The 18811-nt window shown below is 48.2% G+C and overlaps 2 protein-coding genes across 2 annotated transcripts in view; both read left to right on the plus strand.

The window, feature by feature from the left end:
- The window catches only part of HASPIN (histone H3 associated protein kinase), a 133143-nt gene extending 121066 nt beyond the window's left edge, over positions 1-12077 (plus strand). The window contains exons 11-16 of the mRNA XM_040431816.1: positions 8017-8108; positions 8525-8604; positions 9633-9721; positions 9792-9934; positions 10029-10131; positions 11460-12077. Of these exons, the coding sequence (XP_040287750.1) occupies positions 8017-8108; positions 8525-8604; positions 9633-9721; positions 9792-9934; positions 10029-10131; positions 11460-11667 (715 nt within the window). The 3' untranslated portion in view covers positions 11668-12077. The remainder of the gene's footprint in view (positions 1-8016; positions 8109-8524; positions 8605-9632; positions 9722-9791; positions 9935-10028; positions 10132-11459) is intronic.
- Positions 3056-4973, plus strand: LOC121000972. Its single transcript, XM_040431817.1, has 3 exons — positions 3056-3830; positions 3892-4491; positions 4681-4973. The coding sequence occupies exons 2-3, from the start codon at positions 3980-3982 to the stop codon at positions 4907-4909; spliced, it is 741 nt and encodes a 246-aa protein (XP_040287751.1). The 5' UTR covers positions 3056-3830; positions 3892-3979; the 3' UTR covers positions 4910-4973.
- Positions 12078-18811: the final 6734 nt, after the last annotated feature.

The raw sequence follows: 18811 nt of genomic DNA on the forward strand, positions 1-18811 counted from the left end.
CTGGTCAGTATTCTGCTCCCTAGGGTATGACCAGCTCCCACAGACTGACCCCTTATATATGTTACCCACCGGCTGGTTATTTGTGACAACAAACAGCCAAAATGGGAATTCTCTCAAGACCCCTCCCCACCGCTAACAAAAGCTCCCATATCTGCTGCGTCACCTGCTCGACGCGTTTCATCAAAGAATCCTCAGGAGCGGATGTAAAGCAAAGTAGAAGAGCATGTAGTGGAAACATATGGTGCCACACGGGTGTTGTGTGCCTCTGGCTCTATAGCGGCCGCGCAAACTGAGTGAAGAACATGCAGCCAATGGGACGCGCGCTAAGGAGGAGCCGAAGCGCCTTACCCCTTCGCGTCAACCACGGCCGCACGAGATAAGTCCAGCCTCCTCTCCTTACCAGTTAGCAGGGACGATGTGCGCAGGTCGTCTATCCGGACATGTAGCCGATGAATAAGATATTGGGCAGCACTGCACACAAAATAGAAAAACGTAGTGCCAGCAGCCGAGGAAGCGCTCCAACCTCCAAATCAGATATAAAAAAGAAAATCCACGGCACTATCAAAAAACAGTAAGTGTGTTTATTACACCAGGTGCAGCGTTTCGGTCTTCTCAATGGAACCTTTCTCAAGCAACAATGATACTTGGTGCACTCATGAGGTATAAATACTACCAGCATACATACTTGAATAATACAATAATAATCATTCAATGTGAAAATGTCTACAAAAAATACTATAAAAATACAAGGGAAAATTCATATTGCGATGCATCAGTAATAATTAGTGTAAATCCATAAGAAGAATACAAAATCATAAATAAGCCCCGTATTATATAATTAGGAAATGACATCCATATGTGCAAAATTGTGATAATTAAAAACCATCCAGGATTGGTGGAAAGGAATCGGAACCATACCCGCATGGAGTCATACATGTGGCTTGGCGTCCCGACACCCGGACTGCGCATGTCAGGAAGTTCGACAAGGAGAGAGCGATCACGTGATACACCCCTGATCACCTGACGCAGACTCCCCCGCAACGCCACAAACATCAATGCCTGGTAAATGACGTTAGCAGTCATGTGAACAAAAAGAAGATACCTGATCGCCATCACCATAGAAACCATAGAAACAAAAGCAAAGTAACGCATAGAGATTCAGTATGAATCGCCGCCTGGAATGCTCTGATCGCCTCGTTAGTGACAACTGGGACCCCACTAAGTGTAAAGGAGGAAAGGACTCATACCACACAGTATGGATGCCCTCCCCCAGCGCACCATTTAGAGGTCCCCATTGCTCCAAACAGCAATTGCAATATAAAAAAGCAAAATTAGCGAAAGAACAATGGTTCAGCTGATGAAATGCAAATAACTTCCCACTCTGAAGAATGGTCATGTAGCCGAATAGGGACACTATGAGAACGGTGAGGATGAACGGCGAATTGGACAAAGCCATCGTCGTTATACGTTCCAAGAAAGTGACGTCATGATTTATAAGCTAGTGGAGCATTAGATGTAAATATCATAATTTAGAAGTTAGATGGTGACGTCATAGTATATGGGAAAGTGGAACATTTAGATGTAGCCAGCCATTTAAGATGCAACATAGTAACGACCAAAAGACAATGTACATGAACAGAAGCCTCTATAAAGAGCAGCTGTGCAGGACAAGTCAGTAACTGGGCTGTGACAGAATGTTTGGAAAAGGAGGGAAGATACCAGAAGAGAGAGAGAGGTTGAAAATCTTAGGTAAGTAGTGAGAATCTGGGAGAGAGATTGGAGGAGGTGGGAGGGAATAGGCTCACTAATGCAGACGGTAAGGCGAGAAGCGATGATCCTGGAGAGGGACTGGAGGAGGTGTGAGGGAATAGGCTCACTAATGCAGACGGTAAGGCGAGAAGAAGCGATGATCCTGGAGAGGGACTGGAGGAGGTGTGAGGGAATAGGTTCACTAATGCAGACGGTAAGGCGAGAAGAAGCGATGATCCTGGAGAGGGACTGGAGGAGGTGTGAGGGAATAGGCTCACTAATGCAGACGGTAAGGCGAGAAGAAGCGATGATCCTGGAGAGGGACTGGAGGAGGTGTGAGGGAATAGGCTCACTAATGCAGACGGTAAGGCGAGAAGAAGCGATGATCCTGGAGAGGGACTGGAGGAGGTGTGAGGGAATAGGCTCACTAATGCAGACAGTAAGGCGAGAAGAAGCGATGATCCTGGAGAGGGACTGGAGGAGGTGTGAGGGAATAGGTTCACTAACGCAGACGGTAAGGCGAGAAGAAGCGATGATCCTGGAGAGGGACTGGAGGAGGTGTGAGGGAATAGGTTCACTAATGCAGATGGTAGGGCGAGAAGAAGCGATGATCCTGGAGAGGGACTGGAGGAGGTGTAAGGGAGTAGGCTCACTAATGCAGACGGTAAGGTGAGAAGAAGCGATGATCCTGGAGAAGGACTGGAGGAGGTGTAAGGGAATAGGCTCACTAATGCAGACGGTAAGGCGAGAAGAAGCGATGATCCTGGAGAGGGACTGGAGGAGGTGTGAGGGAATAGGTTCACTAATGCAGACGGTAAGGTGAGAAGAAGCGATGATCCTGGAGAAGGACTGGAGGAGGTGTAAGGGAATAGGCTCACTAATGCAGACGGTAAGGCGAGAAGAAGCGATGATCCTGGAGAGGGACTGGAGGAGGTGTGAGGGAATAGGTTCACTAATGCAGACGGTAAGGCGAGAAGAAGCGATGATCCTGGAGAGGGACTGGAGGAGGTGTGAGGGAATAGGTTCACTAATGCAGACGGTAAGGCGAGAAGAAGCGATGATCCTGGAGAGGGACTGGAGGAGGTGTGAGGGAATAGGCTCACTAATGCAGACGGTAAGGCGAGAAGAAGCGATGATCCTGGAGAGGGACTGGAGGAGGTGTGAGGGAATAGACTCACTAATGCAGACGGTAAGGCGAGAAGAAGCGATGATCCTGGAGAGGGACTAGAGGAGGTGTGAGGGAATAGGCTTACTAATGCAGACGGTAAGGCGAGAAGAAGCAATGATCCTGGAGAAGGACTGGAGGAGGTGTAAGGGAGTAGGTTCACTAATGCAGACGGTAAGGTGAGAAGAAGCGATGATCCTGGAGAAGGTGTAAGGGAATAGGTTCACTCATGCAGACGGTAAGGCGAAAAGAAGCTGATCCTGGAGAGGGACTGGAGGAGGTGTGAGGGAATAGGCTCACTAATGCAGACGGTAAGGTGAGAAGAAGCGATGATCCTGGAGAGGGACTGGAGGAGGTGTAAGGGAATAGGCTCACTAATGCAGACGGTAAGGCGAGAAGAAGCGATGATCCTGGAGAAGAACTGGAGGAGGTGTAAGGGAGTAGGTTCACTAATGCAGACCGTAAGGCGAAAAGAAGCGATGATCCTTGAGAGGGACTGGAGAAGGTGTGAGGGAATAGGCTCACTAATGCAGACGGTAAGGCGAGAAGAAGCGATGATCCTGGAGAGGGACTGGAGGAGGTGTGAGGGAATAGGCTCACTAATGCAGACAGTAAGGCGAGAAGAAGCGATGATCCTGGAGAGGGACTGGAGGAGGTGTGAGGGAATAGGTTCACTAATGCAGATGGTAAGGCGAGAAGAAGCGATGATCCTGGAGAGGGACTGGAGGAGGTGTGAGGGAATAGGTTCACTAACGCAGACGGTAAGGCGAGAAGAAGCGATGATCCTGGAGAGGGACTGGAGGAGGTGTGAGGGAATAGGTTCACTAATGCAGATGGTAAGGCGAGAAGAAGCGATGATCCTGGAGAGGGACTGGAGGAGGTGTAAGGGAGTAGGCTCACTAATGCAGACGGTAAGGTGAGAAGAAGCGATCCTGGAGGAGGTGTAAGGGAATAGGCTCACTAATGCAGACGGTAAGGCGAGAAGAAGCGATGATCCTGGAGAGGGACTGGAGGAGGTGTGAGGGAATAGGTTCACTAATGCAGACGGTAAGGTGAGAAGAAGCGATGATCCTGGAGAAGGACTGGAGGAGGTGTAAGGGAATAGGCTCGCTAATGCAGACGGTAAGGCGAGAAGAAGCGATGATCCTGGAGAGGGACTGGAGGAGGTGTGAGGGAATAGGTTCACTAATGCAGATGGTAAGGCGAGAAGAAGCGATGATCCTGGAGAAGGACTGGAGGAGGTGTAAGGGAATAGGCTCACTAATGCAGACGGTAAGGCGAGAAGAAGCGATGATCCTGGAGAGGGACTGGAGGAGGTGTGAGGGAATAGGCTCACTAATGCAGACAGTAAGGCGAGAAGAAGCGATGATCCTGGAGAGGGACTGGAGGAGGTGTGAGGGAATAGGTTCACTAACGCAGACGGTAAGGCGAGAAGAAGCGATGATCCTGGAGAGGGACTGGAGGAGGTGTGAGGGAATAGGTTCACTAATGCAGATGGTAAGGCGAGAAGAAGCGATGATCCTGGAGAGGGACTGGAGGAGGTGTAAGGGAGTAGGCTCACTAATGCAGACGGTAAGGTGAGAAGAAGCGATCCTGGAGGAGGTGTAAGGGAATAGGCTCACTAATGCAGACGGTAAGGCGAGAAGAAGCGATGATCCTGGAGGAGGTGTGAGGGAATAGGTTCACTAATGCAGACGGTAAGGTGAGAAGAAGCGATGATCCTGGAGGAGGTGTAAGGGAATAGGCTCACTAATGCAGACGGTAAGGCGAGAAGAAGCGATGATCCTGGAGAGGGACTGGAGGAGGTGTGAGGGAATAGGTTCACTAATGCAGATGGTAAGGCGAGAAGAAGCGATGATCCTGGAGAAGGACTGGAGGAGGTGTAAGGGAATAGGCTCACTAATGCAGACGGTAAGGCGAGAAGAAGCGATCATCCTGGAGAGGGACTGGAGGAGGTGTGAAGGAATAGGGTCAGTAGCGCATGCAGTACTGTAGCTCGAAAAGAGCGAAGTCCGGAAGTAGGCTGGAGGAGGTGTGAGGATATACGATCGGTAGTGCAGGTAGTAGAATGAAAAGAAAAATAGGATCTTGGAGACTTCTGTGACTGGGTTGAATATAAAAAGTGAACCAGAGGAGGTGCTGGAGGGAAAGGGATTGATGATTTCTGTAAAATGGAGGATTTCATGCCAGATGTTTTACATTTTCTCTAAAAGAAGGTGGCCAGATCTTCAGCACAGAGGTCTGTAGTAGGCGCCTGCACATTAAAACTTTGGATTGGGTGAAAAGTTTTATTTTTTTATTATTGGATAGTGAAGAGATCACATTTATGAATTAGCTCTGTTGGTGCGGTGAGAATTTTCTGGTGTATGAGCTTTTCTCCATAGGCGTTTACCACTCTTACTGGAGAACGCAAGTTTGAGGTGTATGCCAGGGTTGCTTTTGTCTCTGTTGGGAATTTCTGATTTTAGAGGTGCTACTTCAGAGGATATCATTATTATTATTATTATTATTATTATTATTATAGTGTTTTGCAGCCAGAACAATACAGGAGACAGAAGAGATTGGGGACATTGCTGACTATAGAGAGTCTGTACGTTTAGGGTCAATGGATTTCTGAATGTGATAAGCAGGAGTGTGGTGAGATGGGCGAGGGCTTGTGACTGTGGGATGGGCGAGGGCTTGTGACTGTGGGATGGGCGAGGGCTTGTGACTGTGGGATGGGCGAGGGCTTGTGACTGTGGGATGGGCTGCGGATTCCAGCGTGCATGAGGTTTGCAGGGTTTATGTAGATGGAGAAGAAGCAGATGGACCAGGGTTAGGAGAGGTGTCCCCCAAAGCTCAAAGCAGAAGAATGACGAGAAATCGAAAGTAGTTCACTGGTTTTTAAGAGTGTTTGTTTGTTTGTTTGTTTGTTTTATTTTATTTTTTTTTAGTGCTGCACACTGGGACATGATGGGTTAAGTCTATTCAGAAAGGTGAATCATGCATGAGCTGTACAGTGGGGAGGGAAGTAACAGGGCGCTACTTGTGGAGGAAGACGGCCCCTGAAGATCTCACTACCTGGTTCCTGCTGTAACTGCCAGAAGCCTCATGTGTTCTGTGGTCTGCAGAATATACAGGGAGTGCAGAATTATTAGGAAAGTTGTATTTTTGAGGATTAATTTTATTATTGAACAACAACCATGTTCTCAATGAACCCAAAAAACTCATTAATATCAAAGCTGAATATTTTTGGAAGTAGTTTTTAGTTTGTTTTTAGTTTTAGCTATTTTAGGGGGATATCTGTGTGTGCAGGTGACTATTACTGTGCATAATTATTAGGCAACTTAACAAAAAACAAATATATACCCATTTCAATTATTTCTTTTTACCAGTGAAACCAATATAACATCTCAACATTCACAAATATACATTTTTGACATTCAAAAACAAAACAAAAACAAAACAAAAACAAATCAGTGACCAATATAGCCACCTTTCTTTGCAAGGACACTCAAAAGCCTGCCATCCATGGATTCTGTCAGTGTTTTGATCTGTTCACCATCAACATTGCGTGCAGCAGCAACCACAGCCTCCCAGACACTGTTCAGAGAGGTGTACTGTTTTCCCTCCTTGTAAATCTCACATTTGATGATGGACCACAGGTTCTCAATGGGGTTCAGATCAGGTGAACAAGGAGGCCATGTCATTAGATTTTCTTCTTTTATACCCTTTCTTGCCAGCCACGCTGTGGAGTACTTGGACGCATGTGATGGAGCATTGTCCTGCATGAAAATCATGTTTTTCTTGAAGGATGCAGACTTCTTCCTGTACCACTGCTTGAAGAAGGTGTCTTCCAGAAACTGGCAGTAGGACTGGGAGTTGAGCTTGACTCCATCCTCAACCCGAAAAGGCCCCACAAGCTCATCTTTGATGATACCAGCCCAAACCAGTACTCCACCTCCACCTTGCTGGCGTCTGAGTCGGACTGGAGCTCTCTGCCCTTTACCAATCCAGCCACGGGCCCATCCATCTGGCCCATCAAGACTCACTCTCATTTCATCAGTCCATAAAACCTTAGAAAAATCAGTCTTGAGATATTTCTTGGCCCAGTCTTGACGTTTCAGCTTGTGTGTCTTGTTCAGTGGTGGTCGTCTTTCAGCCTTTCTTACCTTGGCCATGTCTCTGAGTATTGCACACCTTGTGCTTTTGGGCACTCCAGTGATGTTGCAGCTCTGAAATATGGCCAAACTGGTGGCAAGTGGCATCTTGGCAGCTGCACGCTTGACTTTTCTCAGTTCATGGGCAGTTATTTTGCGCCTTGGTTTTTCCACACGCTTCTTGCGACCCTGTTGACTATTTTGAATGAAACGCTTGATTGTTCGATGATCACGCTTCAGAAGCTTTGCAATTTTAAGAGTGCTGCATCCCTCTGCAAGATATCTCACTATTTTTGACTTTTCTGAGCCTGTCAAGTCCTTCTTTTGACCCATTTTGCCAAAGGAAAGGAAGTTGCCTAATAATTATGTACACCTGATATAGGGTGTTGATGTCATTAGACCACACCCCTTCTCATTACAGAGATGCACATCACCTGCACATGCTTAATTGGTAGTAGGCTTTCGAGCCTATACAGCTTGGAGTAAGACAACATGCATAAAGAGGATGATGTGGTCAAAATACTCATTTGCCTAATAATTCTGTACAGGGTGTAGATGACTTAGGCTCCTTTCACACGGGCGAGTTTTCAGCGTGGGTGCAATGCGTGAGGTGAACGCATTGCACCCGCACTGAATCCGGACCCATTCATTCCTATGGGGCTGTGCACATGAGCTGTGATTTTTCACTTGTGCGTTGCGTGAAAATCGCAAGCATCCGCAAGCAAGTGTGGATGCGGTGCGATTTTCACGCACGGTTGCTAGGAGACTATCGGGATGTGTTGCATTTATTTATTTTGTTGCGGACCTGTTGACTTCAAAGGGTCTGCATTTTGAGGCCAAGTATTGGATCAGTTCTATTTTATTTATTAAGTGGACATACGGATGCAACATGGATGTCACCCATATTTTGCGGATCCTCTATGTAATGGCCAGATGGGGCTATAATTCTCCTCTCGCCCACAGAGCTCACTGTGTGCAGGGTTCGTATCCACCGGAGTTACTTTCAGCGTGGGACACGTTTGCAGAAGAGAAGGGAACAGAGAATGAGCGGCCCGGTAAGACTACCCCTCCAACACTGGGGGCCTCTGCTATGCCAGTATGGCACTTGTGCTGCTCCATTTCAGGTTCTGATATTATATGGGCCCAAACTACTTCTGAATTAAGATGCTTAAAGCAGCATCAAGGCAGATGAGGTGGACGTTGATGTAATATTCGGTATCTGCACAGAGCGACCCCTGATTGTGGGGGGAAGATTTCCAGTGATTAGTCTGAGAATTACATCAGATGCTAGTGAGAAAATCCCAGTAAAGAGTTCTTACAGATGAGCTGTAACAGTGGTCTCCATCCTTTGGCACTCCTGTTGTTGTGGAACTACAACTCCCAGCGTGTCCTAGAGCTTTGATGAGCTACTGGTTGCAAACTGTTGTCCCCAGTGCCTCTTTCTCTATTGCCATTTCTTTGCTTCCTCCAGACTTGTTTGGACCTGAGCAGCTCTTCATGATCTTGGAGTTTGAGTTTGGTGGAGAAGACCTTGAGCGAATAAGTTCAAAGGTGAGTGCTGATTAAATGGTAATGGGTCTAGTCTGGATTGATGGCCTATTCTTAAGTCAAGTGCTGATGAAATGGTAACGGGTCTAGTCTGGATTGATGGCCTATTCTTAAGTCAAGTGCTGATGAAATGGTAACGGGTCTAGCCTGGATTGATGGCCTATTCTTAAGTCAAGTGCTGATGAAATGGTAACGGGTCTGGCCTGGATTGATGGCCTATTCTTAAGTCAAGTGCTGATGAAATGGTAACGGGTCTGGCCTGGATTGATGGCCTATTCTTAAGTCAAGTGCCGATGAAATGGTAACGGGTCTAGCCTGGATTGATGGCCTATTCTTAAGTCAAGTGCTGCGAGAGTTGCAGCCCCTTTAGACAGCTGATCGGCCCCCACTGATCTAATATTGATGGCCTATCCTACGGATAATGCTACTTTCACACTGGCGTTTTGAATTCCGTTTGTGAGATCCGTTCAGGGCTCTTACAAACGGTCCAAAACGGATCAGTTTTGCCCTAATGCATTCTGAATGGATAAGGATCCGCTCAGAATGCCTCAGTTTGCCTCCGATCAGTCTCCATTCTGCTTTGGAGGCTGCAAGCTGCGTTTTGGTGTCCGTCTGACAAAACTGAGCCAAACGTTTTTCTATGACACAATCTGGCACAATAGAAAACGGATCCGTCTTGGCTATGTTAAAGATAATACAAACGGATCCATTTTGAACGGATGCATGCGGTTGTATTATGTGAACAGATCCGTCTGTGCAGATCCATGACGGATCCGCACCATACGCAAGTGTGAAAGTAGCCTAAACCATCAGATTTCAGAGGCTGTATAAGCCCTATAACTTTACACTACAGTTTCCTATTAACTGGTAGCTACATAAAAAAGAAAACTGAACTGGGGACATCAGAGCTTGTGGACGAGAACAGTTCTGGACATGTTTATGTTGCCCTTAGGAGCCAGTCAGCTCTGCCACTTTCTGAGGCCCAAGGTGGTCCTAGCCTTAGTCATTTATGGTACATCGTATCTTCCCAGCTGCCGTCTGTGGCTGCCTCCCGTAGTATCCTGCACCAGGTGACTGCCGCCCTGGCCGTGGCTGAAGAAGAGCTGAGATTTGAGCACAGGTATTTGTCTTCAGATGTTCTCTGCCATCTCCATCCTGTCCAGCACCTGATTCCTTTTCTTGGTTTTAAGGGATTTACACTGGGGCAATCTCCTGATTGAGAAGTCGCCATCTTGCACTATGTCGATATCTTTGAATGGTGAGATATTTGACATTCCCAATGCTGGGATACAGGTGAAGATCATTGACTACACTCTGTCTCGCCTGGACAAAGGTGTGTACTCCAGACCTTACATCTTCAGCTTCTCTTGAATGTAGAAATGGCTATGGCTTGTACAAACCTGCATTTTCTTTTCTGCATTCTTCAGATGGACTTACCGTGTTCTGTGATCTGTCCACGGATGAGGAGCTTTTCCTGGGAGAGGGAGATCTACAGTTTGATGTGTATAGAATGATGAGACAAGAGAACCAGTAAGTGATTGACGAGACTGTCCCACCAGTCATGAGGTTCTTGAGCTAGGTCCCTCAGTCTATGCCATCTGCCAGAAGTGTGACTTCTCCTCCGTGCTCTCAGGAGTCACTTGTTTTCATGCCTCTTCTCCTTCCCATCTCATTGACATTTTTATTTCTGTTTCAGTCCTTTGATTTCCTATATCCCCATGGACTTTTCTGTTGATTATCCATTGACTGTATTTGCAGGAAGTTTAGCTGATTAGAAAGCTGCATGAGGACCCCCAACTTGTACATGTCCTTGTCTGAAATGTATTGTAATGGCATAAATAGTCTGAAAGTTGATTTTCACTTTATCAGCCATGTAACAAGCCATGAGGCTCTTCAGTAAGCGCTGAGTATCTGATCGGGGAAGGGTGGCTAGGAAGTGTACCGAGCCATGAGGGTCTTCAGTAAGAGCTGAGTATCTGATCGGGGAAGGGTGGCTAGGAAGGGTACTGAGCCATGAGGGTCTTCAGTAAACGCTGAGTGACCGATCGGGGAAGGGTGGCTAGGAAGTGTACCGAGCCATGAGGGTCTTCAGTAAGAGCTGAGTATCTGATCGGGGAAGGGTGGCTAGGAAGGGTACTGAGCCATGAGGGTCTTCAGTAAACGCTGAGTGACCGATCGGGGAAGGGTGGCTAGGAAGTGTACCGAGCCATGAGGCTCTTCAGTAAGCGCTGAGTGACCGATCGGGGAAGGGTGGCTAGGAAGGGTACCGAGCCATGAGGCTCTTCAGTAAGCGCTGAGTGACCGATCGGGGAAGGGTGGCTAGGAAGGGTACCGAGCCATGAGGCTCTTCAGTAAGTGTTGAGTAACTGGTCGGGGAAGGGTGGCTAGGAAGTGTACCGAGCCATGAGGCTCTTCAGTAAGTGCTGAGTAGCTGGTCGGGGAAGAGTGGCTAGGAAGTGTACCGAACCATGAGGCTCTTCAGTAAGTGCTGAGTAGCTGGTCGGGGAAGGGTGGCTAGGAAGTGTACCGAGCCATGAGGCTCTTCAGTAAGTGTTGAGTAACTGGTCGGGGAAGGGTGGCTAGGAAGTGTACCGAGCCATGAGGCTCTTCAGTAAGTGTTGAGTAACTGGTCGGGGAAGGGTGGCTAGGAAGTGTACCGAGCCATGAGGCTCTTCAGTAAGTGTTGAGTAACTGGTCGGGGAAGGGTGGCTAGGAAGTGTACCGAGCCATGAGGCTCTTCAGTAAGTGTTGAGTAACTGGTCGGGGAAGGGTGGCTAGGTCATTATGAGCTGACATGTACATCAGTGTCAAAGCTTTGTGTAAATCAAGACTTACTCTGATGTCCTCATTCCCCTCAGGAACGTCTGGTCCTCATATAAGCCGCATTCTAATGTCCTGTGGCTGCACTATCTGTGTGATAAGCTTCTTAGTGAAGTGAAGTATATAAAGAAGCCAACATCTGCCCCCCAGCGTCGGGAGCTGCGCCGACTGCAGGATTTCAGGAGAGAGGTGCGACACTTTGGATCTGCCACAGAAGTACTGAAGAGAAGTAGTCTCTTTAGGTGACCTAACCCTTGAATGCTCCCAGAAGTTTCCTCCAACCAGCGCCACCTTCCTGTAAGGACTACTCCCGGATCCGATGTGACTTAAGCCTCTATGTGCTCAGTTGGCAGTACAAGGGGAGAGCGCCATCAGATGGTCCTTGTGAGCTGCGCCACTTGATTTTATTTTGAACTGGTTGCTATAATTAAAGGTTCTCGAGTGTTAATGTTGGATCCTCCTGCTATTCGGCTTCCGTTGTACTGGGGATCCGCCAGTATTTTATCTTTTTATTGCTGTGTATTCTTTATAATGTAAAGCACTGGACTGACCCGGTGTAGATGGGAGATGACTGTCATATCCTTTGTACAGAAATAATTAGAAAGTGTTGGACTGAGGAGCATTCATGTCAATAAAGCAGAAGTCTCTTCTGTGGATTTTCTGCTTGTGAAAGAATTGATCCATGAGAAGTCGTCAGAGGTCGCACTAGATTTTTTCAAGAGTAAAAGGTGTGTAATGTATGTGGTGCAGTGTGTTATGTATAGATATGTCTGTATGTAGTGCATTGTGCGGTGTAGGTGGCGCAGTGTGTGATGTAGGTGGTGCAGTGTGTGTGATGTCTATATTGCAGTGTGTGATGTATCTAGTTCAGTGTGGGATGCCTGTAGTGCAGTATGTGTGTGATGTCTGTATTGCACTGTGTGGTGTAGGTGGCGCAGTGTGTGGTGTAGGTGGTGCAGTGTGTGTGATGTCTATATTGCAGTGTGTGATGTCTGTATTGCAGTGTGCGATGTATCTAGTTCAGTGTGGGATGCCTGTGGTGCAGTATGTGTGTGATGTCTGTAGTGCAGTGTGAGGTGTATGTAGTGCAGTATGCGATGTAGGTGGTGCAGTGTCTGTGTGTAATGTCTATAGTGCAGTGTGCTGTGTAGGAGGTCTGTAGTGCAGTGTGTGTGATGTAGGTGGTGCAGTGTGTGTAATGTATATAGCGCAGTGTGCTGTGTAGGTGGTGCAGTGTGGGATGTCTGTAGTGTGGTGTAGGTGGCGCAGTGTGTGTAATGTATATAGCGCAGTGTGCTGTGTAGGAGGTGCAGTGTGTGGTGTAGGTAGTGCAGTGTGTGTGTGATGCCTGTAGGAGGTGCAGTGTGGGATGTCTGTATTTCACTGTGTGATGTCTGTAGTGCAGTGTGTGTGATGCCTGTAGTGCACTGTGTGATGTATGTAGTGTGGTGTAGGAGGCGCAGTGTGTGTAATGTATATAGCGCAGTGTTCTGTGTAGGAGGTGCAGTGTGTGGTGTAGGTAGTGCAGTGTGTGTGTGATGCCTGTAGGAGGTGCAGTGTGTGTAATGTCTATAGTGCAGTGTGCTGTGTAGGAGGTGCAGTGTGGGATGCCTGTAGTGCAGTGTGTGGTGTATGTGGCGCAGTGTGTGATGTAGGTGGTGCAGTGTGCTGTGTGGGATGCCTGTAGTGCACTGTGTGATGTATGTAGTGTGGTGTAGGAGGCGCACTGTGTGATGTATGTAGTGTGGTGTAGGAGGCGCACTGTGTGATGTATGTAGTGTGGTGTAGGTGGCGCAGTGTGTGTAATGTATATAGCGCAGTGTGGGATGTCTGTAGTGCAGTGTGTGTGATGTCTGTATTTCACTGTGTGATGCCTGTAGTGCACTGTGTGATGTATGTAGTGTGGTGTAGGAGGCGCAGTGTGTGTAATGTATATAGCGCAGTGTTCTGTGTAGGAGGTGCAGTGTGTGGTGTAGGTAGTGCAGTGTGTGTGATGCCTGTAGGAGGTGCAGTGTGGGATGTCTGTGGTGCAGTGTGTGTAATGTCTATAGTGCAGTGTGCTGTGTAGGAGGTGCAGTGTGGGATGCCTGTAGTGCAGTGTGTGGTGTATGTGGCGCAGTGTGTGATGTAGGTGGTGCAGTGTGCTGTGTGGGATGCCTGTAGTGCACTGTGTGATGTATGTAGTGTGGTGTAGGAGGCGCAGTGTGTGATGTATGTAGTGTGGTGTAGGAGGCGCACTGTGTGATGTATGTAGTGTGGTGTAGGAGGCGCACTGTGTGATGTATGTAGTGTGGTGTAGGAGGCGCACTGTGATGTATGTAGTGTGGTGTAGGAGGCGCACTGTGTGATGTATGTAGTGTGGTGTAGGAGGCGCACTGTGTGATGTATGTAGTGTGGTGTAGGAGGCGCAGTGTGTGATGTATGTGGTGTAGGAGGCGCAGTGTGTGATGTATGTAGTGTGGTGTAGGAGGCGCAGTGTGTGATGTATGTAGTGTGGTGTAGGAGGCGCAGTGTGTGATGTATGTAGTGTGGTGTAGGAGGCGCACTGTGTGATGTATGTAGTGTGGTGTAGGAGGCGCACTGTGTGATGTATGTAGTGTGGTGTAGGAGGCGCACTGTGTGATGTATGTAGTGTGGTGTAGGAGGCGCACTGTGTGATGTATGTAGTGTGGTGTAGGAGGCGCAGTGTGTGATGTATGTGGTGTAGGAGGCGCAGTGTGTGATGTATGTAGTGTGGTGTAGGAGGCGCAGTGTGTGATGTATGTAGTGTGGTGTAGGAGGCGCAGTGTGTGATGCATGTAGTGCGGTGTAGGTGGTCCAGTGTGTGATATCTGTATTGCAGTGTGGGATGCCTGTGGTGCAGTATGTGTGTGATGTCTCTATTGCACTGTGTGGTGTAGGAGGCGCAGTGTGTGATGTATGTAGTGTGGTTTAGGAGACGCAGTGTGTGTAATGTATATAGCACAGTGTTCTGTGTAGGAGGTGCAGTGTGTGGTGTAGGTAGTGCAGTGTGTGTGATGCCTGTAGGAGGTGCAGTGTGGGATGTCTGTGGTGTATGTGGTGCAGTGTGTGTAATGTCTATAGTGCAGTGTGCTGTGTAGGAGGTGCAGTGTGGGATGCCTGTAGTGCAGTGTGTGGTGTATGTGGCGCAGTGTGTGATGTAGGTGGTGCAGTGTGCTGTGTGGGATGCCTGTAGTGCACTGTGTGATGTATGTAGTGTGGTGTAGGAGGCGCAGTGTGTGATGTATGTAGTGTGGTGTAGGAGGCGCAGTGTGTGATGTATGTGGTGTAGGAGGCGCAGTGTGTGATGTATGTGGTGTAGGAGGCGCAGTGTGTGATGTATGTAGTGTGGTGTAGGAGGCGCAGTGTGTGATGTATGTGGTGTAGGAGGCGCAGTGTGTGATGTATGTGGTGTAGGAGGCGCAGTGTGTGATGTATGTAGTGTGGTGTAGGAGGCGCAGTGTGTGATGCATGTAGTGCGGTGTAGGTGGTCCAGTGTGTGATATCTGTATTGCAGTGTGGGATGCCTGTGGTGCAGTATGTGTGTGATGTCTGTATTGCACTGTGTGGTGTAGGAGGCGCAGTGTGGGATGTCTGTAGTGCAGTGTGTGGTGTATGTGGCGCAGTGTGTGATGTAGGTGGTGCAGTGTGCTGTGTGGGATGCCTGTAGTGCACTGTGTGATGTATGTAGTGTGGTGTAGGAGGCGCAGTGTGTGATGTATGTAGTGTGGTGTAGGAGGCGCAGTGTGTGATGTATGTGGTGTAGGAGGCGCAGTGTGTGATGTATGTGGTGTAGGAGGCGCAGTGTGTGATGTATGTAGTGTGGTGTAGGAGGCGCAGTGTGTGATGCATGTAGTGCGGTGTAGGTGGTCCAGTGTGTGATATCTGTATTGCAGTGTGGGATGCCTGTGGTGCAGTATGTGTGTGATGTCTCTATTGCACTGTGTGGTGTAGGAGGCGCAGTGTGTGATGTATGTAGTGTGGTTTAGGAGACGCAGTGTGTGTAATGTATATAGCACAGTGTTCTGTGTAGGAGGTGCAGTGTGTGGTGTAGGTAGTGCAGTGTGTGTGATGCCTGTAGGAGGTGCAGTGTGGGATGTCTGTGGTGTAGGTGGTGCAGTGTGTGTAATGTCTATAGTGCAGTGTGCTGTGTAGGAGGTGCAGTGTGGGATGCCTGTAGTGCAGTGTGTGGTGTATGTGGCGCAGTGTGTGATGTAGGTGGTGCAGTGTGCTGTGTGGGATGCCTGTAGTGCACTGTGTGATGTATGTAGTGTGGTGTAGGAGGCGCAGTGTGTGATGTATGTAGTGTGGTGTAGGAGGCGCAGTGTGTGATGTATGTAGTGTGGTGTAGGAGGCGCAGTGTGTGATGTATGTGGTGTAGGAGGCGCAGTGTGTGATGTATGTGGTGTAGGAGGCGCAGTGTGTGATGTATGTAGTGTGGTGTAGGAGGCGCAGTGTGTGATGTATGTAGTGTGGTGTAGGAGGCGCAGTGTGTGATGTATGTGGTGTAGGAGGCGCAGTGTGTGATGTATGTAGTGTGGTGTAGGAGGCGCAGTGTGTGATGCATGTAGTGCGGTGTAGGTGGTCCAGTGTGTGATATCTGTATTGCAGTGTGGGATGCCTGTGGTGCAGTATGTGTGTGATGTCTGTATTGCACTGTGTGGTGTAGGAGGCGCAGTGTGGGATGTCTGTAGTGCAGTGTGTGGTGTATGTGGCGCAGTGTGTGATGTCTGTATTGCACTGTGTGGTGTAGAAGGCGCAGTGTGTGATGTCTGTATTGCACTGTGTGGTGTAGGAGGCGCAGTGTGGGATGTCTGTACTGCAGTGTGTGGTGTAGAAGGCGCAGTGTGTGATGTCTGTATTGCACTGTGTGGTGTAGGAGGCGCAGTGTGTGATGTCTCTATTGCACTGTGTGGTGTAGGAGGCGCAGTGTGTGATGTCTGTATTGCACTGTGTGGTGTAGGAGGCGCAGTGTGGGATGTCTGTAGTGCAGTGTGTGGTGTATGTGGCGCAGTGTGTGATGTCTCTATTGCACTGTGTGGTGTAGGAGGCGCAGTGTGTGATGTCTGTATTGCACTGTGTGGTGTAGGAGGCGCAGTGTGTGATGTCTCTATTGCACTGTGTGGTGTAGGAGGCGCAGTGTGTGATGTCTCTATTGCACTGTGTGGTGTAGGAGGCGCAGTGTGTGATGTCTCTATTGCACTGTGTGGTGTAGGAGGCGCAGTGTGTGATGTCTGTAGTGCACTGTGGTGTAGGAGGCGCAGTGTGTGATGTCTGTATTGCACTGTGTGGTGTAGGTGGCGCACTGTGTGATGTCTGTATTGCACTGTGTGGTGTAGGAGGCGCACTGTGTGATGTCTGTATTGCACTGTGTGGTGTAGGAGGCGCAGTGTGTGATGTCTGTATTGCACTGTGTGGTGTAGGTGGCGCACTGTGTGATGTCTGTATTGCAGCGTGGGATGCCTGTGGTGCAGTATGTGTGTGGTGTAGGTGGCGCACTGTGTGATGTCTGTATTGCACTGTGTGGTGTAGGTGGCGCACTGTGTGATGTCTGTATTGCAGCGTGGGATGCCTGTGGTGCAGTATGTGTGTGGTGTAGGTGGCGCACTGTGTGATGTCTGTATTGCACTGTGTGGTGTAGGTGGTGCACTGTGTGATGTCTGTATTGCACTGTGTGGTGTAGGAGGCGCAGTGTGTGATGTCTGTAGTGATTACGCGCTGCTGTTGCTGCTGTCACCTTGTTCTGCAGGTCCATCTTGATGTCCGGGCTGTAGTCCTCAGCCCCACTGCTGCCGTGTTTGCCGGAGTCCTCGGGCAGAGCCCGTCCTTCTTACTGTTGTTAAGATGAATGATGTCAGCAATCCTCGGTTCTTTTCCAGAGATGACGTTTTATTCTGATTATCAGGCCCAGATACAGCCAGGTTTATAGCTCTGAGGATGAAGGAACCGACTAATACCCCGGGTGATGTCACCTCACTTCATTCACCTGCGCTGGTTTAGTAACATAGATTATAAGGGCCCTTGCACACTTGGGGAGGGAAGGGGTCGAGTGTAAGAGGTGGGGGAAATGTTTGATTTCCACCGACCAGATAGTGGGGGGGGGATAGTGGCGGGAACGGTTGTCTTGGGAGGCCTAGTAGGGATGAAGGGTAAGAAAAAGCAGATGGGAGGCCCGCATGAGTAGGATTATGACGTGGAATGTACGTGGTCTGGGAGATAGGGTTAAGAGGGTTATGGTTTTTGACACTGTTACTAGACATCTCCCGGCAATAGTGGGGTTAATGGAGACACACAGTACAAAAGACAAGATAAGTCTATTAATGAAGAAATGGGCTTTGTATCAGTACCAGTCATGTCTTTCTACCTACTCATGCGGAGTCGGTTATATCCATCATAAAGTAGACTACCTCCCACTTGATCAGGAAATAGACGCTAGGGGTAGATATGTATTCCTTTATTGTCAGTGGAATGGCATAGTCTGCCTCCTAGCATTTGTGTATATACTCACAGATTGGTGGGGTTTGTAGATTCTAGGGGTAAATGCCCTATATTAATAATGGGTGACTTTAACAACGTCATGAATAGTAGGTTAGATAGACATTAAGTGATCTCAAAGGAAAAATATGAGATTGCTCAACAAACACTACTAATAGATGTATGGCGGTACCTCTATGATGAGGAGCGCGTGTTCTCCTGTTTCAGTCGCGGAAGTAAAACAATGTCCAGAATAGATTTGGCATTAGTCAGTCCAGAATTGGTAGACCAGATATTAACTATGAGGTATGAAGTAAATAGTATCTCAGATCACTCCCCCATTTGCTTGACGTGTAAAACAAGCTCTAGGCTAAAAAGCCGAGAGTTTCGTTTGAATCCACATTGGCTGAATTTATATAATGAGGAACAGGACATAAGGGCGGCCATAGAGGAGTTTTGGCAGATCAATCTAGGATCCACACAATTAGGGTATGTATGGGATGCATTTAAAGCATACTTACGTGGTATCCTAGTAAGTAAAATCAAGGGATTAAAAAGTGGATTTGCTAAGAAGGAGAGCGAGCTGGGAGATAAAGTAAAAGAAATAAAAGCAGAACTTCTGGAGAAGAGTCTCCCCGAGTTGACGGGACAGCTGGAGGATGCTAAAAGCTCATTAAAAGATTATCTGGCAGATAAGGCACAACAAAAAGTGTATTTTTGAGGGGGCCCGGTATTTCAGGGATTCCGGAAAGTCGGGGAGATTGTTGTCCACACTTATACAGAATCAAAGGGGAGGCAATAGGATTAGGAGTATTGAGAGGAGAGATGGGGGGATTGCATCCAACCAGGGAGAAATAGAGCAGGAATTTGTTAAATATTACAGGGACCTCTACTCCTCGGAGGGATTGATGACGTC

This window comes from Bufo bufo, chromosome 5 (genome assembly GCF_905171765.1).
Source record: "Bufo bufo chromosome 5, aBufBuf1.1, whole genome shotgun sequence".
In the NCBI taxonomy this organism is placed as follows: Eukaryota; Metazoa; Chordata; class Amphibia; order Anura; family Bufonidae; genus Bufo; species Bufo bufo.